This window comes from Anomaloglossus baeobatrachus, chromosome 8 (genome assembly GCF_048569485.1).
Source record: "Anomaloglossus baeobatrachus isolate aAnoBae1 chromosome 8, aAnoBae1.hap1, whole genome shotgun sequence".
NCBI classification, from domain to species: domain Eukaryota; kingdom Metazoa; phylum Chordata; class Amphibia; order Anura; family Aromobatidae; genus Anomaloglossus; species Anomaloglossus baeobatrachus.
Window position 1 is genome coordinate 23,594,223 of NC_134360.1, and position 20,933 is coordinate 23,615,155.

Consider the following 20,933-nt stretch of genomic DNA (forward strand, 5'->3'; position numbering starts at 1 on the left):
AAACGCAGGAAGCGCTGATGCTCTGGTGCAATCGGCACGTGGAGATAAGCATCCCTGATGTCGATTGATGCTAGGAAGTCTCCTTGGGACATCGAGGCGATGACGGAGCGGAGAGATTTCATCCGGAACCGCCTGGTTTTCACGTGTCTGTTGAGCAGTTTGAGGTCCAGAACGGGACGGAAAGATCCGTCCTTTTTTGGCACCACAAACAAGTTGGAGTAAAAACCGTGGCCCCATTGTTGAAGGGGGACAGGGATCACCACTCCTTCTGCCTTCAGAGTGCTCACCGCCTGAAGAAGAGCATCGGCTCGCTCGGGGGGCGGAGATGTTGTGAAGAAACGAGTCGGAGGACGAGAGCTGAACTCTATCCTGTAACCGTGATACAGAATGTCTCTCACCCATCGGTCTTGGACATGTGGCAACCAGGCGTCGCAAAAGCGGGAGAGCCTGCCACCGACCGAGGATGCGGTTTGGGGAGGCCGAAAGTCATGAGGAGGCCGCCTTGGTAGCGGTTCCTCCGGCGGTCTTTTTAGGACGTGACTTAGACCGCCATGAATCAGATGAGACCTGGCCGAGGGCCGAAAGGACCAAAACCTCGATTGTACCTTCCGTTGTTGAGGTCTGTTTGGTTTGGACTGAGGTAAGGACGAGTCCTTTCCCTTGGATTGTTTAATGATTTCATCCAATTGCTCGCCAAACAGGCGGTCGCCAGAAAATGGCAAACCGGTTAAGAACTTTTTGGAAGCAGAGTCTGCTTTCCATTCACGTAGCCACATGGCCCTGCGGACTGCCACTGAATTGGCGGAAGCTACCGCCGTACGGCTCGCAGAGTCCAGGACAGCGTTCATGGCGTAGGACGCAAACGCCGACGTCTGAGAGGTTAAGGACACAACCTGCGGAGTAGAGGCACGTGTGACTGCATTAATCTCAGACTGACAAGCTGAGATAGCTTGGAGTACCCATACGGCTGCGAATGCTGGAGCAAAAGACGCGCCTATAGCTTCATAGATGGATTTCATCAGGAGCTCTATCTGCCTGTCAGTGGCATCCTTGAGTGATGAGCCATCTGCCACCGCAACTATGGATCTAGCCGCCAGTCTAGAGACTGGAGGATCCACCTTGGGACACTGAGCCCAACCCTTGACTACGTCAGGTGGGAAGGGATAACGTGTGTCATTAAGGCGCTTAGTAAAGCGCTTATCCGGAAAAGCTCGGTGTTTCTGGACTGTATCTCTGAAGTTGGAGTGATCAAGAAACGCACTCCGTGTACGTTTGGGAAACCTAAATTGGAATTTCTCCTGCTGAGAAGCTGACTCCTCAATCGGAGGAGCTGGAGGAGAAAGTTCCAAGACCTGATTGATGGACGCTATAAGGTCGTTTACTATGGCGTCCCCTTCAGGTGTATCAAGGTTGAGAGCGGCGTCAGGATCAGAGCCCTGATCTGCCACCTCCGCTTCATCCTCCAGAGAGTCCTCATGCTGAGACCCTGAGCAGTGTGATGAAGTCGAGGGAAGCTCCCAGCGAGCCCGCTTAGCCGGTCTGGGACTGCGGTCCGTGTCTGAGTCCTCACCGTGGGACCTATGAGTCGCCCCAGGAGCACTTTGCTGCGCCGACCGAGGGGGGTCTGAGAGCAAAGATTCAACAGTGCCCGGGGCCTGTGTTACCGGTCTGGACTGCAAAGCTTCTAGTATCTTAGCAGACCATCTATCCATAGACTCAGAAAGTTTGTCAGCGAATACTGCAAACTCTGTCCCTGTCACCTGGACAGTGGCAGCAGGAGGTTCCACCTGGGCCGAGGGTCCCACCGGTGGCTGAGGCTCCGGCTGAGTGAGTGTCATAGGGGCCGAGCATTGCACACAATGAGGGTAGGTGGAACCTGCAGGTAGCATAGCCGCACATGAAGTACAGGTTGCAAAATAGGCCTGTGCCTTGGCACCCTTGCTTTTTGCGGACGACATGCTGTTGTCTCCTCTTAGAGCAATCAGTGAGGGTATATAGCCAAAGCAAATAGTGCGGCCGTACAGAGTAAATGTATACAATATAAGCATATAAATATACACTTCGGCACCCAGGGGGGCCAGCACCTAGTAACAGGTGCGGCTTACCGACCGCCCTCAGCGGTTGTGTGACCACCAGATTCCCTGCCTGGGCCTCCCAGAGCTGTGGAGCTCGGAGTTGTCTCCCCTCTGAAGTTCTCCAGCGTCAGAAGTGCTGATAGGAATGGCTGCCAGCGTTCTGAGAGGAGGAGGGAGCCGTGGGCGTGCCTCAGAAAGTGCGGGAACCTGGTGCCCCACGGTGCTCAGTGAGGGGGGAGGAGGATACTAAGTATGCTCCAGCCCTCAGCGCTGACGTCCAGTGCAGCGTCCCGCCCTTACCCCTGACTGGCAGGCCCGGGGGCGGGAGTATGCGGTACTAGGCCGCAAAAGCCGGGGACTAAAGTTATAAGCGCGGCCGGCAAACAAGCGCAGTCAGCGCGGTAGTCCCGGCGCACAAACAGACCCAGCAGCTGCTGCAGCGTCCATTACACAGGCGCTCTATGCGCCGTCCCCAAGGGGACACAGAGTACCTCAGAGGAGCAGGGCCTGTCCCTGATGATACCCGGTCTCCTGTCCAGCAGATTCCCCCAGGGGCTGCGGAGGGAGCACGGTCCCAGTGCCTGGTGACCAGTTAGGATCCCACTTCACCCAGAGCCCCTAAGGGATGGGGAAGGAAAACAGCATGTGGCTCCAGCCTTTGTACCCGCAATGGGTACCTCAACCTTAACAGCACCGCCGACCAGAGTGGGGTGAGAAGGGAGCATGCCGGGGGCCCTGTTATGGGCCCTCTTTTCTTCCATCCGATATAGTCAGCAGCTGCTGCTGACTAAAATGTGGAGCTTGCGTGGATGTGTGCCTCCTTCACACAAAGCATAAAAACTGAGGAGCCCGTGATGCACGGGGGGGATGTATAGGCAGAGGGGAGGGGTTTACACTTTTAAGTGTAATACTTTGTGTGGCCTCCGGAGGCAGAAGCTATACACCCAATTGTCTGGGTCTCCCAATGGAGCGACAAAGAAAATAAATTCGCTACCTTATAATGATTGGCATATCAGTGAGCCCCGTATCATATCACTTTATATATATACTAGCTGTACTACCCGGCTTCGCCCGGGTTAATAACTGCTGTTAACAAAATAGAATGTATTAACAATAATGTATTCTGCACACAAACACCACAAAACAAATAGATAGAAATATAATTATTAAATTGTTGCCTATATTAACCAATCAGAGCTCAGATTAATTAACTGTAGCAAAATAGAAGCTGAGCTGTGATTGGTTGCTATTGGCAGCCTGATAAATCTCCAGGCAACAGAAAGCCCTCCCCCTGACAGTATATATTAGCTCACACATACACATATAGACAGGTCATGTGACTGACAGCTGCCGGATTTCCTATATGGTACATTTGTTGTTCCTGTAGTTTGGCTGCTTATTAATCAGATTTTTATTTGTGAAGGATAATACCAGACTTGTGTGTGTTTAGGGCGATTATGTGGCGAGGTTGGTGTATGTGTGGTGAGATGTGTGCTGAGGGTGGTATATGTGCTCAAGCACGTGGTAGTGTGTGGCGCATTGTGTGTGTGTGTTCATATCCCCGAGTGTGGTGAGTATCCCATGTCGGGGCCCCACCTTAGCAGCTGTACGGTATATACTCTTTGGCGCCATCGCTCTCATTCTTTAAGTCCCCCTTGTTCACATCTGGCAGCTGTCAATTTGCCCCCAACACTTTTCGTTTCACTTTTCCCCCATTATGTAGATAGGGGCAAAATTGATTGGTAAATTGGAACACGCGGGGTTAAAATTTCACCTCACAACATAGCACCTGGCGCTGCCCGGGATAGTAACTGTCTCTCTGTTTCTCTCCCATTCTCTGTCTGTCTCCCCCTCTGTATATATCTCTCTCTCAGTATCTCTCTGTCTCTCAGTATCTCTTTGTCTGTCTGTCTCTATCCCTGTCTATCTATCTCTTTCCCTGTCTGTCTATCTATCCCTGTCTCTTTCCCTGTCTCTTTCCCTGTCTCTTTCCCTGTCTCTTTCCCTGTCTCTTTCCCTGTCTCTCTCTTTCCCTTTCTTTCCCTGTCTCTCTCTTTCCCTTTCTTTCCCTGTCTGTCTGTTTCCCTGTGTCTGTCTCTTACCCTGTCTATGCCTGCCTCTTTCCCTGGTTGTGTCTGTCTCTTTCCCTGGCTGCATTGTGACACACCAACATTCCATATAAGGGTGTGGCTGCGCATTCTTCTGAAGTTCTGGCTGCACTGTGGCTCCCAGCTCCATTGGAGGCAGGTTTTTTTGGCGAATAACTGTAAAGCGCAGGGTTAAAATTTCCCCTCGAAACATAGCCTATGACGCTCTCGGGGTCCAGAAGTGCGAGTGTGCAAAATTTTTGTGGCTGTAGCTGCGACTGTGCAGGTGCCAATCCCGGACACACACACACACACACACACCTTTATATATTAGATACCAGTATACTGTATACGGTTATCAGTGAGCGCCGTATCATATCATTTTATATGTATATACCATTATACTGTATACGGGTACATAAGCACAGACAGATACAGATGCAAAAACCTCAAGTGTGAGACCCTGCAGCTGTAACTGCATAGCTAGATCCAGGTTTGCCCAGGTCAGGAGACCAGCAGCTGGCCTGAGAACTGCATCTTAGGTATGCCTTGCTAAAAAGTCATGTGACTGACCCCTTTAAGAATCCTTTCAAGAAAAACTGACAATGTCCAAAATCTCACCTTATCTTCTACGTTCTCTTTGGTGTGAGACAGTTGCTTCAGCTCCTTATCTAATGCTTCCAGCTGCCTAAAGAGGAACACACAAGTCTTTACACAGAAGCATCAATATGCCTACATAAAAATGCCAAACATTAGTGAAATATAAGTAAAGTGTCCGTGTACATATGCAACTATTTTGTTATTGCTCCAATCTAGAATAAGGAGGATTTAATAGATCATTCAGATAGCAATATTAGCTTGCAAAAGTGGATACACCCTTTAAGTTATCTGGATGCTGAATACGTACTTTAATGTCTCGTGTCGATCTGGGTGATACTGGATGACTTTGGCCAAAGCATCATACTCTGAAATAAATCAAATACCAAAAAGTATTAGGATATAGATATAGAAATCTCACATAGCGCTACAGCAACAGACAAACCGAAGGCTGGCGGCACAGATTATACAAGCGCATGAAGACACATTCATGGATCAGATGAGCATGCATTCCCTTTCACAGAGAAATACAAGTACATTCACTGTGCTTCTCTTTCAGAACTTGGAATGTAGATATTAAAATAGTAGATAGTGACAGTTAGTTATTTGCTAATCGTCGTAACCACAGATTCCTAAGCTGCTGCAATGCCCTACACATGAGGTAAGAGACATAGTTAATCAGGAGAACTATACTATATTTCTAATTAGAGGTATTTGCTAATATTATTATGCTTACTACATAGTAGAATAGGATCTTGGAGATGGGATCACCCCTTTAAGAGATGGTCTGGCTGCCTATAGGAGTGTCAGCACCGGAGGGGACTGATGACCATTATTGCACAGATATGTCCAAACGCACTGGACCTCTGCCTACATTAGCGTACCTTGGCGATTTTTCCGGATACGTTTGGCTTGCAATATCTGTTTCTTACACTCAGCGATCTTATCATGTGCGGCCGCGATGCTGCTCTCTGCAGGTGAAAGAGAGGCAGAATATTAACAAGAGATAATAATTACAAATTAATAAAAAAAAATAGCAAAAATAAGCAAAAAAAAAAATTATACATGTAAATGTCCTTATTTATTTTTTGCAATTATATATACACTGCATATATGTAGAACACTGCATAAACAAGCAAAATAAAACGGTATATATATATATATGTATATATACACACACACACACAGACTGTGTGTGTGTGTGTGTGTATATACAAATAAATGAGATTTTAGAGCAGCACAGAGCAGCGCCCGCTGCCCCAGCACAGAGCAGCGCCCGCAGCCCCAGCACAGAGCAGCGCCCGCAGCCCCAGCACAGAGCAGCGCCCGCAGCCCCAGCACAGAGCAGCGCCCGCAGCCCCAGCACAGAGCAGCGCCCGCAGCCCCAGCACAGAGCAGCGCCCGCAGCCCCAGCACAGAGCAGCGCCCGCAGCCCCAGCACAGAGCAGCGCCCGCAGCCCCAGCACAGAGCAGCGCCCGCAGCCCCAGCACAGAGCAGCGCCCGCAGCCCCAGCACAGAGCAGCGCCCGCAGCCCCAGCACAGAGCAGCGCCCGCAGCCCCAGCACAGAGCAGCGCCCGCAGCCCCAGCACAGAGCAGCGCCCGCACCCCCAGCACAGAGCAGCGCCCGCTGCCCCAGCACAGAGCAGCGCCCGCTGCTCCAGCACAGAGCAGCGCCCGCAGCCCCAGCACAGAGCAGCGCCCGCAGCCCCAGCACAGAGCAGCCCCAGCACAGAGCAGCGCCCGCAGCCCCAGCACAGAGCAGCCCCAGCACAGAGCAGCGCCCGCAGCCCCAGCACAGAGCAGCGACCGCAGCCCCAGCACAGAGCAGCGCCCGCAGCCCCAGCACAGAGCAGCGCCCGCAGCCCCAGCACAGAGCAGCGCCCGCAGCCCCAGCACAGAGCAGCGCCCGCAGCCCCAGCACAGAGCAGCGCCCGCAGCCCCAGCACAGAGCAGCGCCCGCAGCCCCAGCACAGAGCAGCCCCCGCAGCCCCAGCACAGAGCAGCCCCAGCACAGAGCAGCCCCAGCAGCCCCAGCACAGAGCAGCGCCCGCAGCCCCAGCACAGAGCAGCCCCCGCAGCCCCAGCACAGAGCAGCCCCCGCAGCCCCAGCACAGAGCAGCCCCCGCAGCCCCAGCACAGAGCAGCCCCCGCAGCCCCAGCACAGAGCAGCCCCCGCAGCCCCAGCACAGAGCAGCCCCCGCAGCCCCAGCACAGAGCAGCCCCCGCAGCCCCAGCACAGAGCAGCCCCCGCAGCCCCAGCACAGAGCAGCGCCCGCAGCCCCAGCACAGAGCAGCGCCCGCAGCCCCAGCACAGAGCAGCGCCCGCAGCCCCAGCACAGAGCAGCGCCCGCAGCCCCAGCACAGAGCAGCGCCCGCAGCCCCAGCACAGAGCAGCGCCCGCAGCCCCAGCACAGAGCAGCGCCCGCAGCCCCAGCACAGAGCAGCGCCCGCACCCCCAGCACAGAGCAGCGCCCGCACCCCCAGCACAGAGCAGCGCCCGCTGCCCCAGCACAGAGCAGCGCCCGCTGCTCCAGCACAGAGCAGCGCCCGCAGCCCCAGCACAGAGCAGCCCCAGCACAGAGCAGCGCCCGCAGCCCCAGCACAGAGCAGCCCCAGCACAGAGCAGCGCCCGCAGCCCCAGCACAGAGCAGCGCCCGCAGCCCCAGCACAGAGCAGCGACCGCAGCCCCAGCACAGAGCAGCGCCCGCAGCCCCAGCACAGAGCAGCGCCCGCAGCCCCAGCACAGAGCAGCGCCCGCAGCCCCAGCACAGAGCAGCGCCCGCAGCCCCAGCACAGAGCAGCGCCCGCAGCCCCAGCACAGAGCAGCGTCCGCAGCCCCAGCACAGAGCAGCGCCCGCAGCCCCAGCACAGAGCAGCGCCCGCAGCCCCAGCACAGAGCAGCGCCCGCAGCCCCAGCACAGAGCAGCGCCCGCAGCCCCAGCACAGAGCAGCGCCCGCAGCCCCAGCACAGAGCAGCCCCCGCAGCCCCAGCACAGAGCAGCCCCAGCACAGAGCAGCCCCAGCAGCCCCAGCACAGAGCAGCGCCCGCAGCCCCAGCACAGAGCAGCCCCCGCAGCCCCAGCACAGAGCAGCCCCCGCAGCCCCAGCACAGAGCAGCCCCCGCAGCCCCAGCACAGAGCAGCCCCCGCAGCCCCAGCACAGAGCAGCCCCCGCAGCCCCAGCACAGAGCAGCCCCCGCAGCCCCAGCACAGAGCAGCCCCCGCAGCCCCAGCACAGTATCGCCCTCAGTATCTGGGCCCCCCTCTGCACCACCCGCTGTATTGCCATACTCCAGCACCGCCCCTGCCTCCTGTGACCCCCCCCCCCGCTCCACCACTGTTGCCGCTCTAGGTCTTTCCAGTCATACTAGCGAAGGGTCCATATAGGGTGCATATTTTTACAACCAAAAATCTCAGCTTACCGACTGCGACATTTAAATGACCCATTTGCTGGTGTAGCACATGGCTCTCAGCACCCCCATCCCCACTTCCCCCAAAAACGTGGGGAACCAATACATTACTATGGCAGTCAGGAGGCTTTTGGAGGCCCCCCAGAGATGCCATTTTAGACCCCTTTGAAGCACCACCTGTGCTATATACTGCAATTAATAGTCTAAGCAATTAATTCAATCACAGGTTCAAGTCACCTAAAGAAACAAAAATATCAGTATGGTATCCCCGGACTTGTACTGATCTGGAAAACCGTGATGCCAGGTCTTTTATTTATTTTTTTACAGTAAAATAGAGGCCGTAAAAAAAGCAGGGATTCTTTTTCTACTATTTCAAGTCACTTGGAATCCCCCCCCCATCTTTCCCTACACTATTTGGTCATGGTTTTAAACTGAAGTCCGACCCTCGAAGAACAAGCACTTGTACAGCTGAGAGGATGGAAAAAAAGGGAATTTTGTTTACTTACCGTAAATTCCTTTTCTTCTAGCTCCTGTTGGGAGACCCAGACAATTGGGTGTATAGCTTCTGCCTCCGGAGGCCACACAAAGTATTACACTTAAAAGTGTAACCCCTCCCCTCTGCCTATACACCCTCCCATGCATCACGGGCTCCTCAGTTTTGGTGCAAAAGCAGGAAGGAGGAAACTTATAAATTGGTCTAAGGTAAATTCAATCCGAAGGATGTTCGGAGAACTGAAACCATGAACCAAAAGAACAATTCAACATGAACAACATGTGTACACAAAGAACAACAGCCCGAAGGGCACAGGGGCGGGTGCTGGGTCTCCCAATAGGAGCTAGAAGAAAAGGAATTTACGGTAAGTAAACAAAATTCCCTTCTTCTTTGTCGCTCCATTGGGAGACCCAGAAAATTGGGACGTCCAAAAGCAGTCCCTGGGTGGGTAAAAGAATACCCCAATAAAAAGAGCCGACAACGGCTCCCTCTTACAGGTGGGCAACCGCCGCCTGAAGGACTCGCCTACCTAGGCTGGCATCTGCCGAAGCATAGGTATGCACCTGATAGTGTTTCGTGAAAGTGTGCAGACTCGACCAGGTAGCCGCCTGACACACCTGCTGAGCCGAAGCCTGGTGCCGCAATGCCCAGGATGCACCCACGGCTCTGGTAGAATGGGCTTTCTGCCCTGCAGGAATCGGAAGCCCAGAAGAATGGTAGGCTTCAAGAATCGGTTCCTTGATCCACCGAGCCAAGGTTGACTTGGAAGCCTGCGAACCCTTATGCTGGCCAGCGACAAGGACAAAGAGCGCATCAGAACGGCGCAGGGGCGCCGTGCGAGAAATGTAGAGCCGGAGTTCTGTCACTAGATCTAACAAATGCAACTCCTTTTCACATTGGTGAACTGGATGAGGACAAAAAGAAGGTAAGGAGATATCCTGATTGAGATGAAAAGGGGATACCACCTTAGGGAGAAATTCCGGGACCGGACGCAGAACCACCTTATCCTGGTGAAAAACCAGGAAGAGGGCTTTGCATGACAGCACTGCCAACTCCAACACTCTACGGAGCGATGTGACTGCCACTAGAAAGACCACCTTCTGTGAAAGACGTGAAAGGGAGACATCCCGCAGTGGCTCGAAAGGTGGTTTCTGAAGAGCCTTTAGCACTCTGTTAAGATCCCATGGTTCCAGCGGCCTCTTGTAAGGTGGGACTATGTGGCAAACTCCCTGCAGGAACGTGCGGACTTGCGGAAGCCTGGCTAGACGCTTTTGAAAAAATACGGATAGCGCCGATATTTGTCCCTTGAGAGAGCCGAGAGACAACCCCTTGTCCATTCCGGATTGAAGGAAGGACAGAAAAGTGGGTAAGGCAAACGGCCAGGGGGTAAAACCCTGATCAGAGCACCAGGATAAGAAGATCCTCCAAGTCCTATGATAGATCTTGGCGGACGTTGGTTTCCTGGCCTGTCTCATAGTGGCAATGACATCTTGAGATAAGCCTGAGGACGCTAGTAGCCAGGACTCAATGGCCACACAGTCAGGTTGAGGGCCGCAAAATTCAGATGGAAAAATGGCCCTTGAGACAGCAAGTCTGGTCGGTCTGGGAGTGCCCACGGTTGACCCACCGTGAGGTGCCACAGATCCGGGTACCACGACCTCCTCGGCCAGTCTGGAGCGACGAGGATGGCGCGGAGGCAGTCGGACTTGATCTTGCGTAACACTCTGGGCAGCATTGCCAGAGGAGGAAATACATAAGGCAGTCGAAACTGCGACCAATCCTGAACTAATGCGTCCGCCGCCAGAGCTCTGTGATCTTGAGACCGTGCCATGAATGCCGGGACTTTGTTGTTGTGCCGAGACGCCATGAGGTCGACGTCCGGCGTCCCCCAGCGGCAATAGATCTCTTGAAACACGTCCGGGTGAAGAGACCATTCCCCTGCGTCCATGCCCTGGCGACTGAGAAAGTCTGCTTCCCAGTTTTCTACGCCCGGGATGTGAACTGCAGAGATGGTGGAGGCTGTTGCCTCCGCCCACAGCAGAATCCGCCGAACTTCTTGGAAGGCTTGGCGGCTGCGCGTGCCGCCCTGGTGGTTGATGTACGCGACCGCCGTGGCGTTGTCCGACTGTATGCGGATCTGCCTGCCCTCCAGCCACCGATGGAACGCCTTTAGGGCTAGGTACACTGCCCTTATCTCCAGAACATTGATCTGAAGGGAGGACTCTGTCGGAGTCCAGGTTCCCTGAGCCCTGTGGTGGAGAAAAACCGCTCCCCACCCTGACAGACTCGCGTCCGTCGTGACCACCGCCCAGGATGGGGGCAGGAAGGATTTTCCCTTCGACAGAGAAGTGTGAAGAAGCCACCACTGAAGAGAGGTTTTGGCTGCCAGAGAAAGGGAGACGTTCCTGTCTAGGGACGTCGACCTCCTGTCCCATTTGCGGAGAATGTCCCATTGGAGTGGAAACTGCGCAAAGGGGACTGCCTCCATCGCTGCCACCATCTTCCCCAGGAAGTGCATGAGGCGCCTCAAGGGGCGAGACTGGGCCCAAAGGAGAGAGTGCACCCCAGCTTGCAGCGAACGCTGTTTGTCCAGCGGAAGCGTGACTATCGCTGAGAGAGTATGAAACTCCATCCCGAGGTAAGTCAGTGATTGGGCCGGAGTCAATTTTGACTTTGGGAAATTGATGATCCACCCGAACCTCTGGAGAGTCTCCAGAGCAACGGCCAGGCTGTGTTGACATGCCACCCGGGAGGGTGCCTTGACCAGGAGATCGTCTAAGTAAGGGATCACCGAGTGGCCCTGAGAGTGCAGGACCGCCACAACGGATGCCATGACCTTGGTGAAGACCCGTGGGGCTGTCGCCAGGCCGAAAGGCAGTGCCACAAACTGAAGGTGTTCGTCCCCAATGGCAAAACGCAGGAAGTGTTGATGCTCTGGTGCGATCGGCACATGGAGATAGGCATCCCTGATGTCGATTGATGCTAGGAAGTCTCCTTGTGACATCGAGGCGATGACAGAGCGGAGGAATTCCATGCGAAACCGTCTGGTTCTCACATGTCTGTTGAGGAATTTGAGGTCCAAAACGGGACGGAATGATCCGTCCTTTTTTGGCACCACGAACAGGTTGGAGTAAAAACCGCGACCCCGTTCCTGAAGGGGAACGGGGATCACAACTCCTTCTGTCTTCAGAGTGTCCACAGCCTGAGCAAGTGCATCGGCTCGCTCGGGGGGCGGAGATGTTCTGAAGAAACGAGTCGGAGGACGAGAGCAGAACTCTATCCTGTAACCGTGAGACAGAATGTCTCTCACCCATCGGTCTTGGACATGTGGCCACCAGGCGTCGCCAAGAGGGAGAGCCTGCCACCGACCGAGGATGCGGTTTGTGGAGGCCGAAAGTCATGAGGAGGCCGCCTTGGAGACGGTGCCTCCGGCGGTCTTTGGAGGACGTGACTTAGACCGCCATGCAGAAGAGTTCCTCTGGCTCTTCTGTGGCCTGTTGGACGAGGATGATTGGGATCTGGCTGAGGGCCGAAAGGACCGAAACCTCGCCTGAATTTTCCGTTGCTGAGGTCTTTTTGGCTTGGATTGGGGTAAGGACGAGTCCTTTCCCTTAGATTGCTTAATAATTTCATCCAATTGCTCGCCAAACAATCGGTCGCCAGAAAAAGGCAAACCGGTCAAGAACTTCTTGGAAGCAGAGTCTGCCTTCCATTCGCGCAGAGACATGGCCCTGCGGACTGCCACCGAATTGGCGGACGCTACCGCTGTACGGCTAGCAGAGTCCAGGACGGCGTTCATGGCGTAGGACGAAAAAGCCGACGCCTGAGAAGTCAAAGACGCTACTTGCGGAGCAGAGGTACGTGTGACCGCATTAATCTCAGACAGACAAGCTGAGATAGCTTGGAGTGCCCACACAGCTGCAAAGGCCGGGGCGAAAGACGCGCCTGTGGCTTCAAAGATGGATTTCATTAGGAGCTCTATCTGCCTGTCAGTGGCATCCTTGAGCGATGAACCGTCAGCCACTGCTACTACGGATCTAGCCGCCAGTCTAGAGACTGGAGGATCCACCTTGGGACATTGAGCCCAACCCTTGACTACGTCAGGGGGGAAGGGATAACGTGTGTCATTAAGGCGCTTAGAAAAGCGCTTGTCCGGAAAAGCTCTGTGCTTCTGGACAGCATCTCTGAAGTTAGAGTGATCGAAAAACGCACTCCGTGTACGTTTGGGAAACCTAAACTGGTGTTTCTCCTGCTGTGAAGCCGACTCCTCCACAGGTAGAGGCGGGGGAGATAGATCTAGCACCTGGTTGATTGACGCTATAAGGTCATTTACTATGGCGTCCCCTTCAGGTGTATCAAGATTGAGAGCAACGTCAGGGTCAGAGCCCTGAGCTGCGACCTCTGCCTCATCCTCCAGAGAGTCCTCAAGCTGAGACCCCGAACAGCGTGATGAAGTCGGGGAAGATTCCCAGCGAGCCTGCTTAGCCGGTCTGGGACTGCGGTCCGTGCCGGAGTCCTCCACGTGATACCTAGGGCCCACCCCAGGAGCATGCTGCGGCGCAGACCGGGAGGGGCCTGGGGACGATGACCCCGCAGTGCCCGGGGCCTGTGTAAGGGCCGGTCTGGACTGTAAGGCTTCTAGTATCTTAGCAGACCATTTGTCCATAGACTGAGCCATGGATTGTGAAAGTGACTCAGAGAGTTTCTCAGCTAAAACTGCAAACTCTGTCCCTGCCGCCTGGACAGGGGAGGCCGGCGCTTCTACCTGGGCCGAGGGTCCCACCAGTGCCCGAGGCTCCGGCTGAGCGAGTGCCACAGGGCCAGAGCATTGCTCACAGTGAGGGTAGGTGGAACCTGCAGGTAGCATAGCCGCACAAGAGGTACAGGTTGCAAAATAACCCTGTGTCTTGGCACACTTGCTCCTTGTGACCGACATGCTGTTCTCTCCTAGGAGAGTAATCACTGAGGGTATATAGCCAAAGGCTAAACACTGCGGCCGAACCTAGAAAATGTATACAAATATTATATATATATATATATATATATATATATATATATATATATATATATATATATATATATATATATATATATATATATATATACAGTTCGGCACCCTAGGGGGACCAGCACCGTGTGACCGGTGTGGCTTACCGACCGCCCAGAGCGGTGTGTGTCCACCAAATCCCCTGCCTTGGGTCTCCCAGAGCTGCAGCCAGAAGTCCTCCACGGCAGAATGTGATTAAAACATGGCTGCCGGCGTTCTAAGGGGAGGAGGGAGCCGTGGGCGTGATCAATAAAGTGCGGGAATCTGGTGCCCCAGAGTGATGAGTGAGGGGGGAGGAGGACACTAAAGTATGCTCCAGCCCTCACAGTCGGTGTCAGGCCGACCATCCCGCCCTTACCCCTGACTGGCAGGCCCGGGGGCGGGAGTTTAATGCACTAGGCCGCAAAAGCCGGGGACTAAATTTAATACCGCGGCCGGCAAGCAGGCGCGGTCGGCGCGGTAGTCCCGATCGTGACACAAAAACAGCAGCCGCTGCAGCGTCTGAGACCAAGTGCTCCATGCACCGTCCCCAGGGGGACACAGAGTACCTTTATGATGCAGGGCCTGTCCATGATGATACTCAGTCTCCTGTCCGTCAGATTCCCACAGGGGCTGCGGAGGGAGCCCGGTCCCAGTGCCTGGATGACCGGTTAGGATCCCACTTCTCCCAGAGCCTCTAAGGGATGGGGAAGGAAAACGGCATGTGGCTCCAGCCTTTGTACCCGCAATGGGTAACTCAACCTTAACAGCACCGCCGACTTAGTGGGGTGAGAAGGGAACATGCCGGGGGCCCTGGGGCCCTCTTTTCTTCCATCCGATATAATCAGCAGCTGCTGCTGACTAAAATGTGGAGCTTGAGTGAATGTGTGCCTCCTTCAACACAAAGCATAAAAACTGAGGAGCCCGTGATGCACGGGAGGGTGTATAGGCAGAGGGGAGGGGTTACACTTTTTAAAGTGTAATACTTTGTGTGGCCTCCGGAGGCAGAAGCTATACACCCAATTGTCTGGGTCTCCCAATGGAGCGACAAAGAAATAAAATATTAATCTAAACGCTTGAAAAAAATAAAGAAAAAATAAATACAAATTCACCGTAGGAAATGACCATCTATGAATCTCATTCTGTGGCTTCATAGAAGTACAAAGTTGCTGGTGAAGGGGACCTTTGATGGGACCTCAGCCGCTTTTGCAAGCTATTGGTATGCCATGACCTATCGTGCATTATATGATTATCGAAGAGTTAAAAAAAAAAAAGTTTTCTGGGATTTGTACAAAACTGAAATAGGGTTCAAATCAGTCCTGGCTTATTATATTCACGTGACCGTGGCAGCAAAATAGGGTGCCGTGTGCGACGTGATGGCTGCAGACAGTGTTCCGCTGCCGACCCAATGTTACCTATATCGCTGTAGATCTTCTCGTAGTTCTCCATTTCTCGGAGGTTCATGTCATGCACCAGGAGAGTTTTGCCCATGGAGAAGGAGCACTGGGACAGGCTGCTGAGCATGCGCTGGTACTGGGCGTATCTGGGGGATAAGAAAATAACATGAGTGAGAAGCTATCGCTGTAACCCACAAACACAAAATTCCACAATCCAGGGCTGCTTGAGCTTCGCACATCACGGCCCTGCACAGCCGCAACATGAACCGTCAGCCCTGTATGTGGCCCCGGTACACTACGGATATAAACTAAAACCGCCCCCGAGTACAGCCCCAGTATACTACAGATATACACTAAATCAGCCCCCGAGTACAGCCCCAGTATACTACAGATATACATTAAATCAGCCCCCGAGTACAGCCCCAGTATACTACAGATATACACTAAATCAGCCCCCGAGTTCAGCCCCAGTATACTACAGATATACACTAAATCAGCCCCCGAGTACAGCCCCAGTATACTACAGATATACACTAAATCAGCCCCCGAGTACAGCCCCAGTATACTACAGATATACACTAAATCAGCCCCCGAGTACAGCCCCAGTATACTACAGATATACACTAAATCATCCCCCGAGTACAGCCCCAGTACACTACAGATATAAACTAAATCAGCCCCCGAGTACAGCCCCAGTATACTACAGATATACACTAAATCAGCCCCCGAGTACAGCCCCAGTATACTACAGATATAAACTAAATCATCCCCCGAGTACAGCCCCAGTATACTACAGATATACACTAAATCATCCCCCGAGTACAGCCCCAGTATACTACAGATATACACTAAATCAGCCCCCGAGTACAGCCCCAGTATACTACAGATATACACTAAATCAGCCCCCGAGTTCAGCCCCAGCATACTACAGATATACACTAAATCATCCCCCGAGTACAGCCCCAGTATACTACAGATATACACTAAATCAGCCCCCGAGTACAGCCCCAGTATACTACAGATATACACTAAATCAGCCCCCGAGTACAGCCCCAGTATACTACAGATATACACTAAATCAGCCCCCGAGTTCAGCCCCAGTATACTACAGATATACACTAAATCAGCCCCCGAGTACAGCCCCAGTATACTACAGATATACACTAAATCAGCCCCCGAGTACAGCCCCAGTATACTACAGATATACACTAAATCAGCCCCCGAGTACAGCCCCAGTATACTACAGATATACACTAAATCATCCAACGAGTACAGCCCCAGTATACTACAGATATACACTATATCATCCCCCGAGTACAGCCCCAGTATACTACAGATATACACTAAATCATCCAACGAGTACAGCCCCAGTATACTACAGATATACACTAAATCATCCAACGAGTACAGCCCCAGTATACTACAGATATACACTAAATCATCCCCCGAGTACAGCCCCAGTATACTACAGATATAAACTAAAACCGCCCCCGAGTACAGCCCCAGTATACTACAGATATACACTAAATCAGCCCCGAGTACAGCCCCAGTATACTACAGATATACACTAAATCAGCCCCCGAGTGCAGCCCCAGTATACTACAGATATACACTAAATCAGCCCCCGAGTACAGCCCCAGTATACTACAGATATAAACTAAATCATCCCCCGAGTACAGCCCCAGTATACTACAGATATACACTAAATCAGCCCCCGAGTACAGCCCCAGTATACTACAGATATACACTAAATCATCCCCCGAGTACAGCCCCAGTATACAGTATACTACGGATATACACTAAATCAGCCCCCGAGTACAGCCCCAGTATACTACAGATATACACTAAATCAGCCCCCGAGTACAGCCCCAGTATACTACAGATATACACTAAATCAGCCCCCGAGTACAGCCCCAGTATACTACAGATATACACTAAATCAGCCCCCGAGTACAGCCCCAGTATACTACAGATATACACTAAATCAGCCCCCGAGTACAGCCCCAGTATACTACAGATATACACTATATCATCCCCCGAGTACAGCCCCAGTATACTACAGATATACACTAAATCAGCCCCCGAGTACAGCCCCAGTATACTACAGATATACACTAAATCAGCCCCCGAGTACAGCCCCAGTATACTACAGATATACACTAAATCAGCCCCCGAGTATAGCCCCAGTATACTACAGATATACACTAAATCAGCCCCCGAGTATAGCCCCAGTATACTACAGATATACACTAAATCAGCCCCCGAGTACAGCCCCAGTATACTACAGATATACACTAAATCAGCCCCCGAGTACAGCCCCAGTATACTACAGATATACACTAAATCAGCCCCCAAGTACAGCCCCAGTATACTACAGATATACACTAAATCAGCCCCCAAGTACAGCCCCAGTATACTACAGATATACACTAAATCAGCCCCCAAGTACAGCCCCAGTATACAGTATACTACGGATATACACTAAATCTTTTCAATTTCTAGAAAACAAAAAAAACAAAAAACAAAAACGAAGCACAGATGTCGTTTTAGGCAGTGTTACCCATCCTCCTGCGATCCAGAGTTGCACCACTTTATAAAACTTTTCACCAGAAGGTTGATCCTTCGATCGTCCCCAGCACCGTCGCCATCGATTAAAAGCCGCTTGCGGATAACTTCATCTGCCGAAGAGAATCACATAATAAATAAAGGCGTCCTTACACGTCCCTCCGTATGTGCGGACTCCTCCTCACCGTGCTGACCGCCATGCGCTATACACGGAAGGCTTCCTTCCATCTTCATAGAAGCCCATTGCCTACAGGTTTCTCCAGAGCTCAGCACTGGCATCATGTGCTCTGCACCGTGTACGTGTGTGCGGAGGCAGAGAACCGTCCAGCCAGGACTTTACAGGGTGTGTGCTGTGCTCCTGGATCCAGAGGGACGTGCTCAGGTTTCGGAAGTTGTCACTCTGTCCCTGAAGGTTGGCAGCGCGTCCTGGTTTCCACTGTATGTGTCCTTAGGACATAGATGCAGTGGAATACAAGCGGACAGCTGCTCCACCATCCGCCTGTGTGTGCTCTCTGCAGGTCTGAGGCTCGGCGCAGGAGGTGCAGTGACATCACTAGAAGGCGCCTGCTGTGCCGAGCCTCAGAGGACACACGCAGGGCTGCTCCTCAAGACAATGGTGCAAGGAGAGTTGTGTTTTGGCAGTCCATTTTTTTTGCAGGAGGGAACTGTGAGGGCATCATAAATATATAAGCGACATCATAATGTACTAGGGGCATGTTGGAGGCATCATTATGTTACCAGGGACACCATAATGCACAAGGGGTATCATAATGTACAAGGTTGACTGTGGGGGCAGCATAATGTACAAGGGGTACGCTGGAGGCATCATTATGGTACAAGGGGCACTATAATGTACAAGGTTGACTGTGGGGGCATCCTAATGTACAAAAGGCATCATAATGTGCAGGGGGTATGGTGGAGGCATCAGAATGCATGAGAGGCACCATAATGTATGATGGACGACAATGTGGGGGCATCATAATCTACAAGGGCCACTGTGAGGGCATTATAATCTATGACAGGCATGGTGGGGTATTATAATGTATGAGAGGTAATGTGGGGGCACCTTAATGTTCAAAGGGTACTATGGGGCATCATAATCTACAAGGGGCACTGTGTGGGCATTATAATGTATGAGAGGCACTGTGTTGGAATTACAATTTATGAGAGGCATGGTAGGGAATTATAATGTATGAGAGGCATGGTAGAGTATTATAATGTATGAGAGGCACTGTGTGGGCATTATAATGTAGGAGAGGCACTGTGAGGGCATTATAATGTATGAGAGGCACTGTGTTGGAATTACAATGTATGAGAGGCACTGTGTGGGCATTATAATGTATGAGAGGCACTGTGTTGGAATTACAATGTATGAGAGGCATGGTAGGGAATTATAATGTATGAGAGGCATGGTAGGGTATTATAATGTATGAGAGGCATGGTAGGGTATTATAATGTATGAGAGGCATGGTAGGGTATTATAATGTATGAGAGGCATGGTAGGGTATTATAATGTATGAGAGGCATGGTAGGGTATTATAATGTATGAGAGGCATGGTAGAGTATTATAATGTATGAGAGGCATGGTAGAGTATTATAATGTATGAGAGGCACTGTGTGGGCATTATAATGTAGGAGAGGCACTGTGAGGGCATTATAATGTATGAAAGGCACTGTGTTGGAATTACAATGTATGAGAGGCATGGTAGGGTATTATAATGTATGAGAGGCATGGTAGGGTATTATAATGTATGAGAGGCATGGTAGGGTATTATAATGTATGAGAGGCACTGTGTGGGCATTATAATGTAGGAGAGGCACTGTGAGGGCATTATAATGTATGGGAGACACTGTGAGGGCATTATAATGTATGGGAGGCACTGTGTGGGCATTATAATGTATGGGAGACACTGTGTGGGCATTATAATGTATGATAGGCACTGTGAGGGCATTATAATGTATGAGGCATGATGTGGCATTATAATGTATGAGTGGCACTGTGTTGGAATTACAATGTATGAGAGGCACGGTAGGGTATTATAATGTATGAGAGGCACTGTGAGGGCATTATAATGTATGGGAGGCACTGTGAGGGCATTATAATGTATGGGAGGCACTGTGTGGGCATTATAATGTATGGGAGACACTGTGTGGGCATTATAATGTATGATAGGCACTGTGAGGGCATTATAATGTATGAGAGGCATGATGGGACATTATAATGTATGAGTGGCACTGTGTTGGAATTACAATGTATGAGAGGCATGGTAGGGTATTATAATGTATGGGAGGCACTGTGTGGCCATTATAATGTATGGGAGACACTGTGAGGGCATTATAATGTATGGGAGACACTGTGTGGGCATTATAATGTATGGGAGACACTGTGTGGGCATTATAATGTATGATAGGCACTGTGTGGGCATTATAATGTATGAGAGGCATGGTAGGGTATTATAATGTATGGGAGGCACTGTGTGGCCATTATAATGTATGGGAGACACTGTGAGGGCATTATAATGTATGGGAGACACTGTGTGGGCATTATAATGTATGGGAGACACTGTGTGGGCATTATAATGTATGATAGGCACTGTGAGGGCATTATAATGTATGGGAGGCACTGTGAGGGCATTATAATGTATGGGAGGCACTGTGTGGGCATTATAATGTATGGGAGACACTGTGTGGGCATTATAATGTATGATAGGCACTGTGAGGGCATTATAATGTATGGGAGGCACTGTGAGGGCATTATAATGTATGGGAGGCACTGTGTGGGCATTATAATGTATGGGAGACACTGTGTGGGCATTATAATGTATGATAGACACTGTGAGGGCATTATAATGTATGGGAGGCACTGTGAGGGCATTATAATGTATGGGAGACACTGTGTGGGCATTATAATGTATGGGAGGCACTGTGAGGGCATTATAATGTATGGGAGGCACTGTGAGGGCATTATAATGTATGGGAGGCACTGTGCGGGCATTATAATGTATGGGAGGCACTGTGAGGGCATTATAATGTATGGGAGGCACTGTGAGGGCATTATAATGTATGGGAGGCACTGTGAGGGCATTATAATGTATGGGAGGCACTGTGAGGGCATTATAATGTATGGGAGGCACTGTGAGGGCATTATAATGTATGGGAGGCACTGTGAGGGCATTATAATGTATGGGAGGCACTGTGCGGGCATTATAATGTATGGGAGGCACTGTGAGGGCATTATAATGTATGGGAGGCACTGTGAGGGCATTATAATGTATGGGAGGC

At 51.8% G+C, this 20,933-nt stretch overlaps 1 protein-coding gene across 1 annotated transcript in view; it reads right to left on the reverse strand.

Annotated features, from left to right (window-relative positions):
- The window catches only part of THOC7 (THO complex subunit 7), a 37,770-nt gene that overhangs the window by 15,975 nt on the left and 862 nt on the right, over nucleotides 1-20,933 (reverse strand). Inside the window, exons 2-6 of the mRNA XM_075321371.1 lie at nucleotides 17,647-17,764; nucleotides 15,105-15,232; nucleotides 5,644-5,730; nucleotides 5,070-5,127; nucleotides 4,784-4,850 (exon numbers count right to left, since the gene is read on the reverse strand). Coding sequence (XP_075177486.1) covers nucleotides 4,784-4,850; nucleotides 5,070-5,127; nucleotides 5,644-5,730; nucleotides 15,105-15,232; nucleotides 17,647-17,764 — 458 coding nt within the window. The remainder of the gene's footprint in view (nucleotides 1-4,783; nucleotides 4,851-5,069; nucleotides 5,128-5,643; nucleotides 5,731-15,104; nucleotides 15,233-17,646; nucleotides 17,765-20,933) is intronic.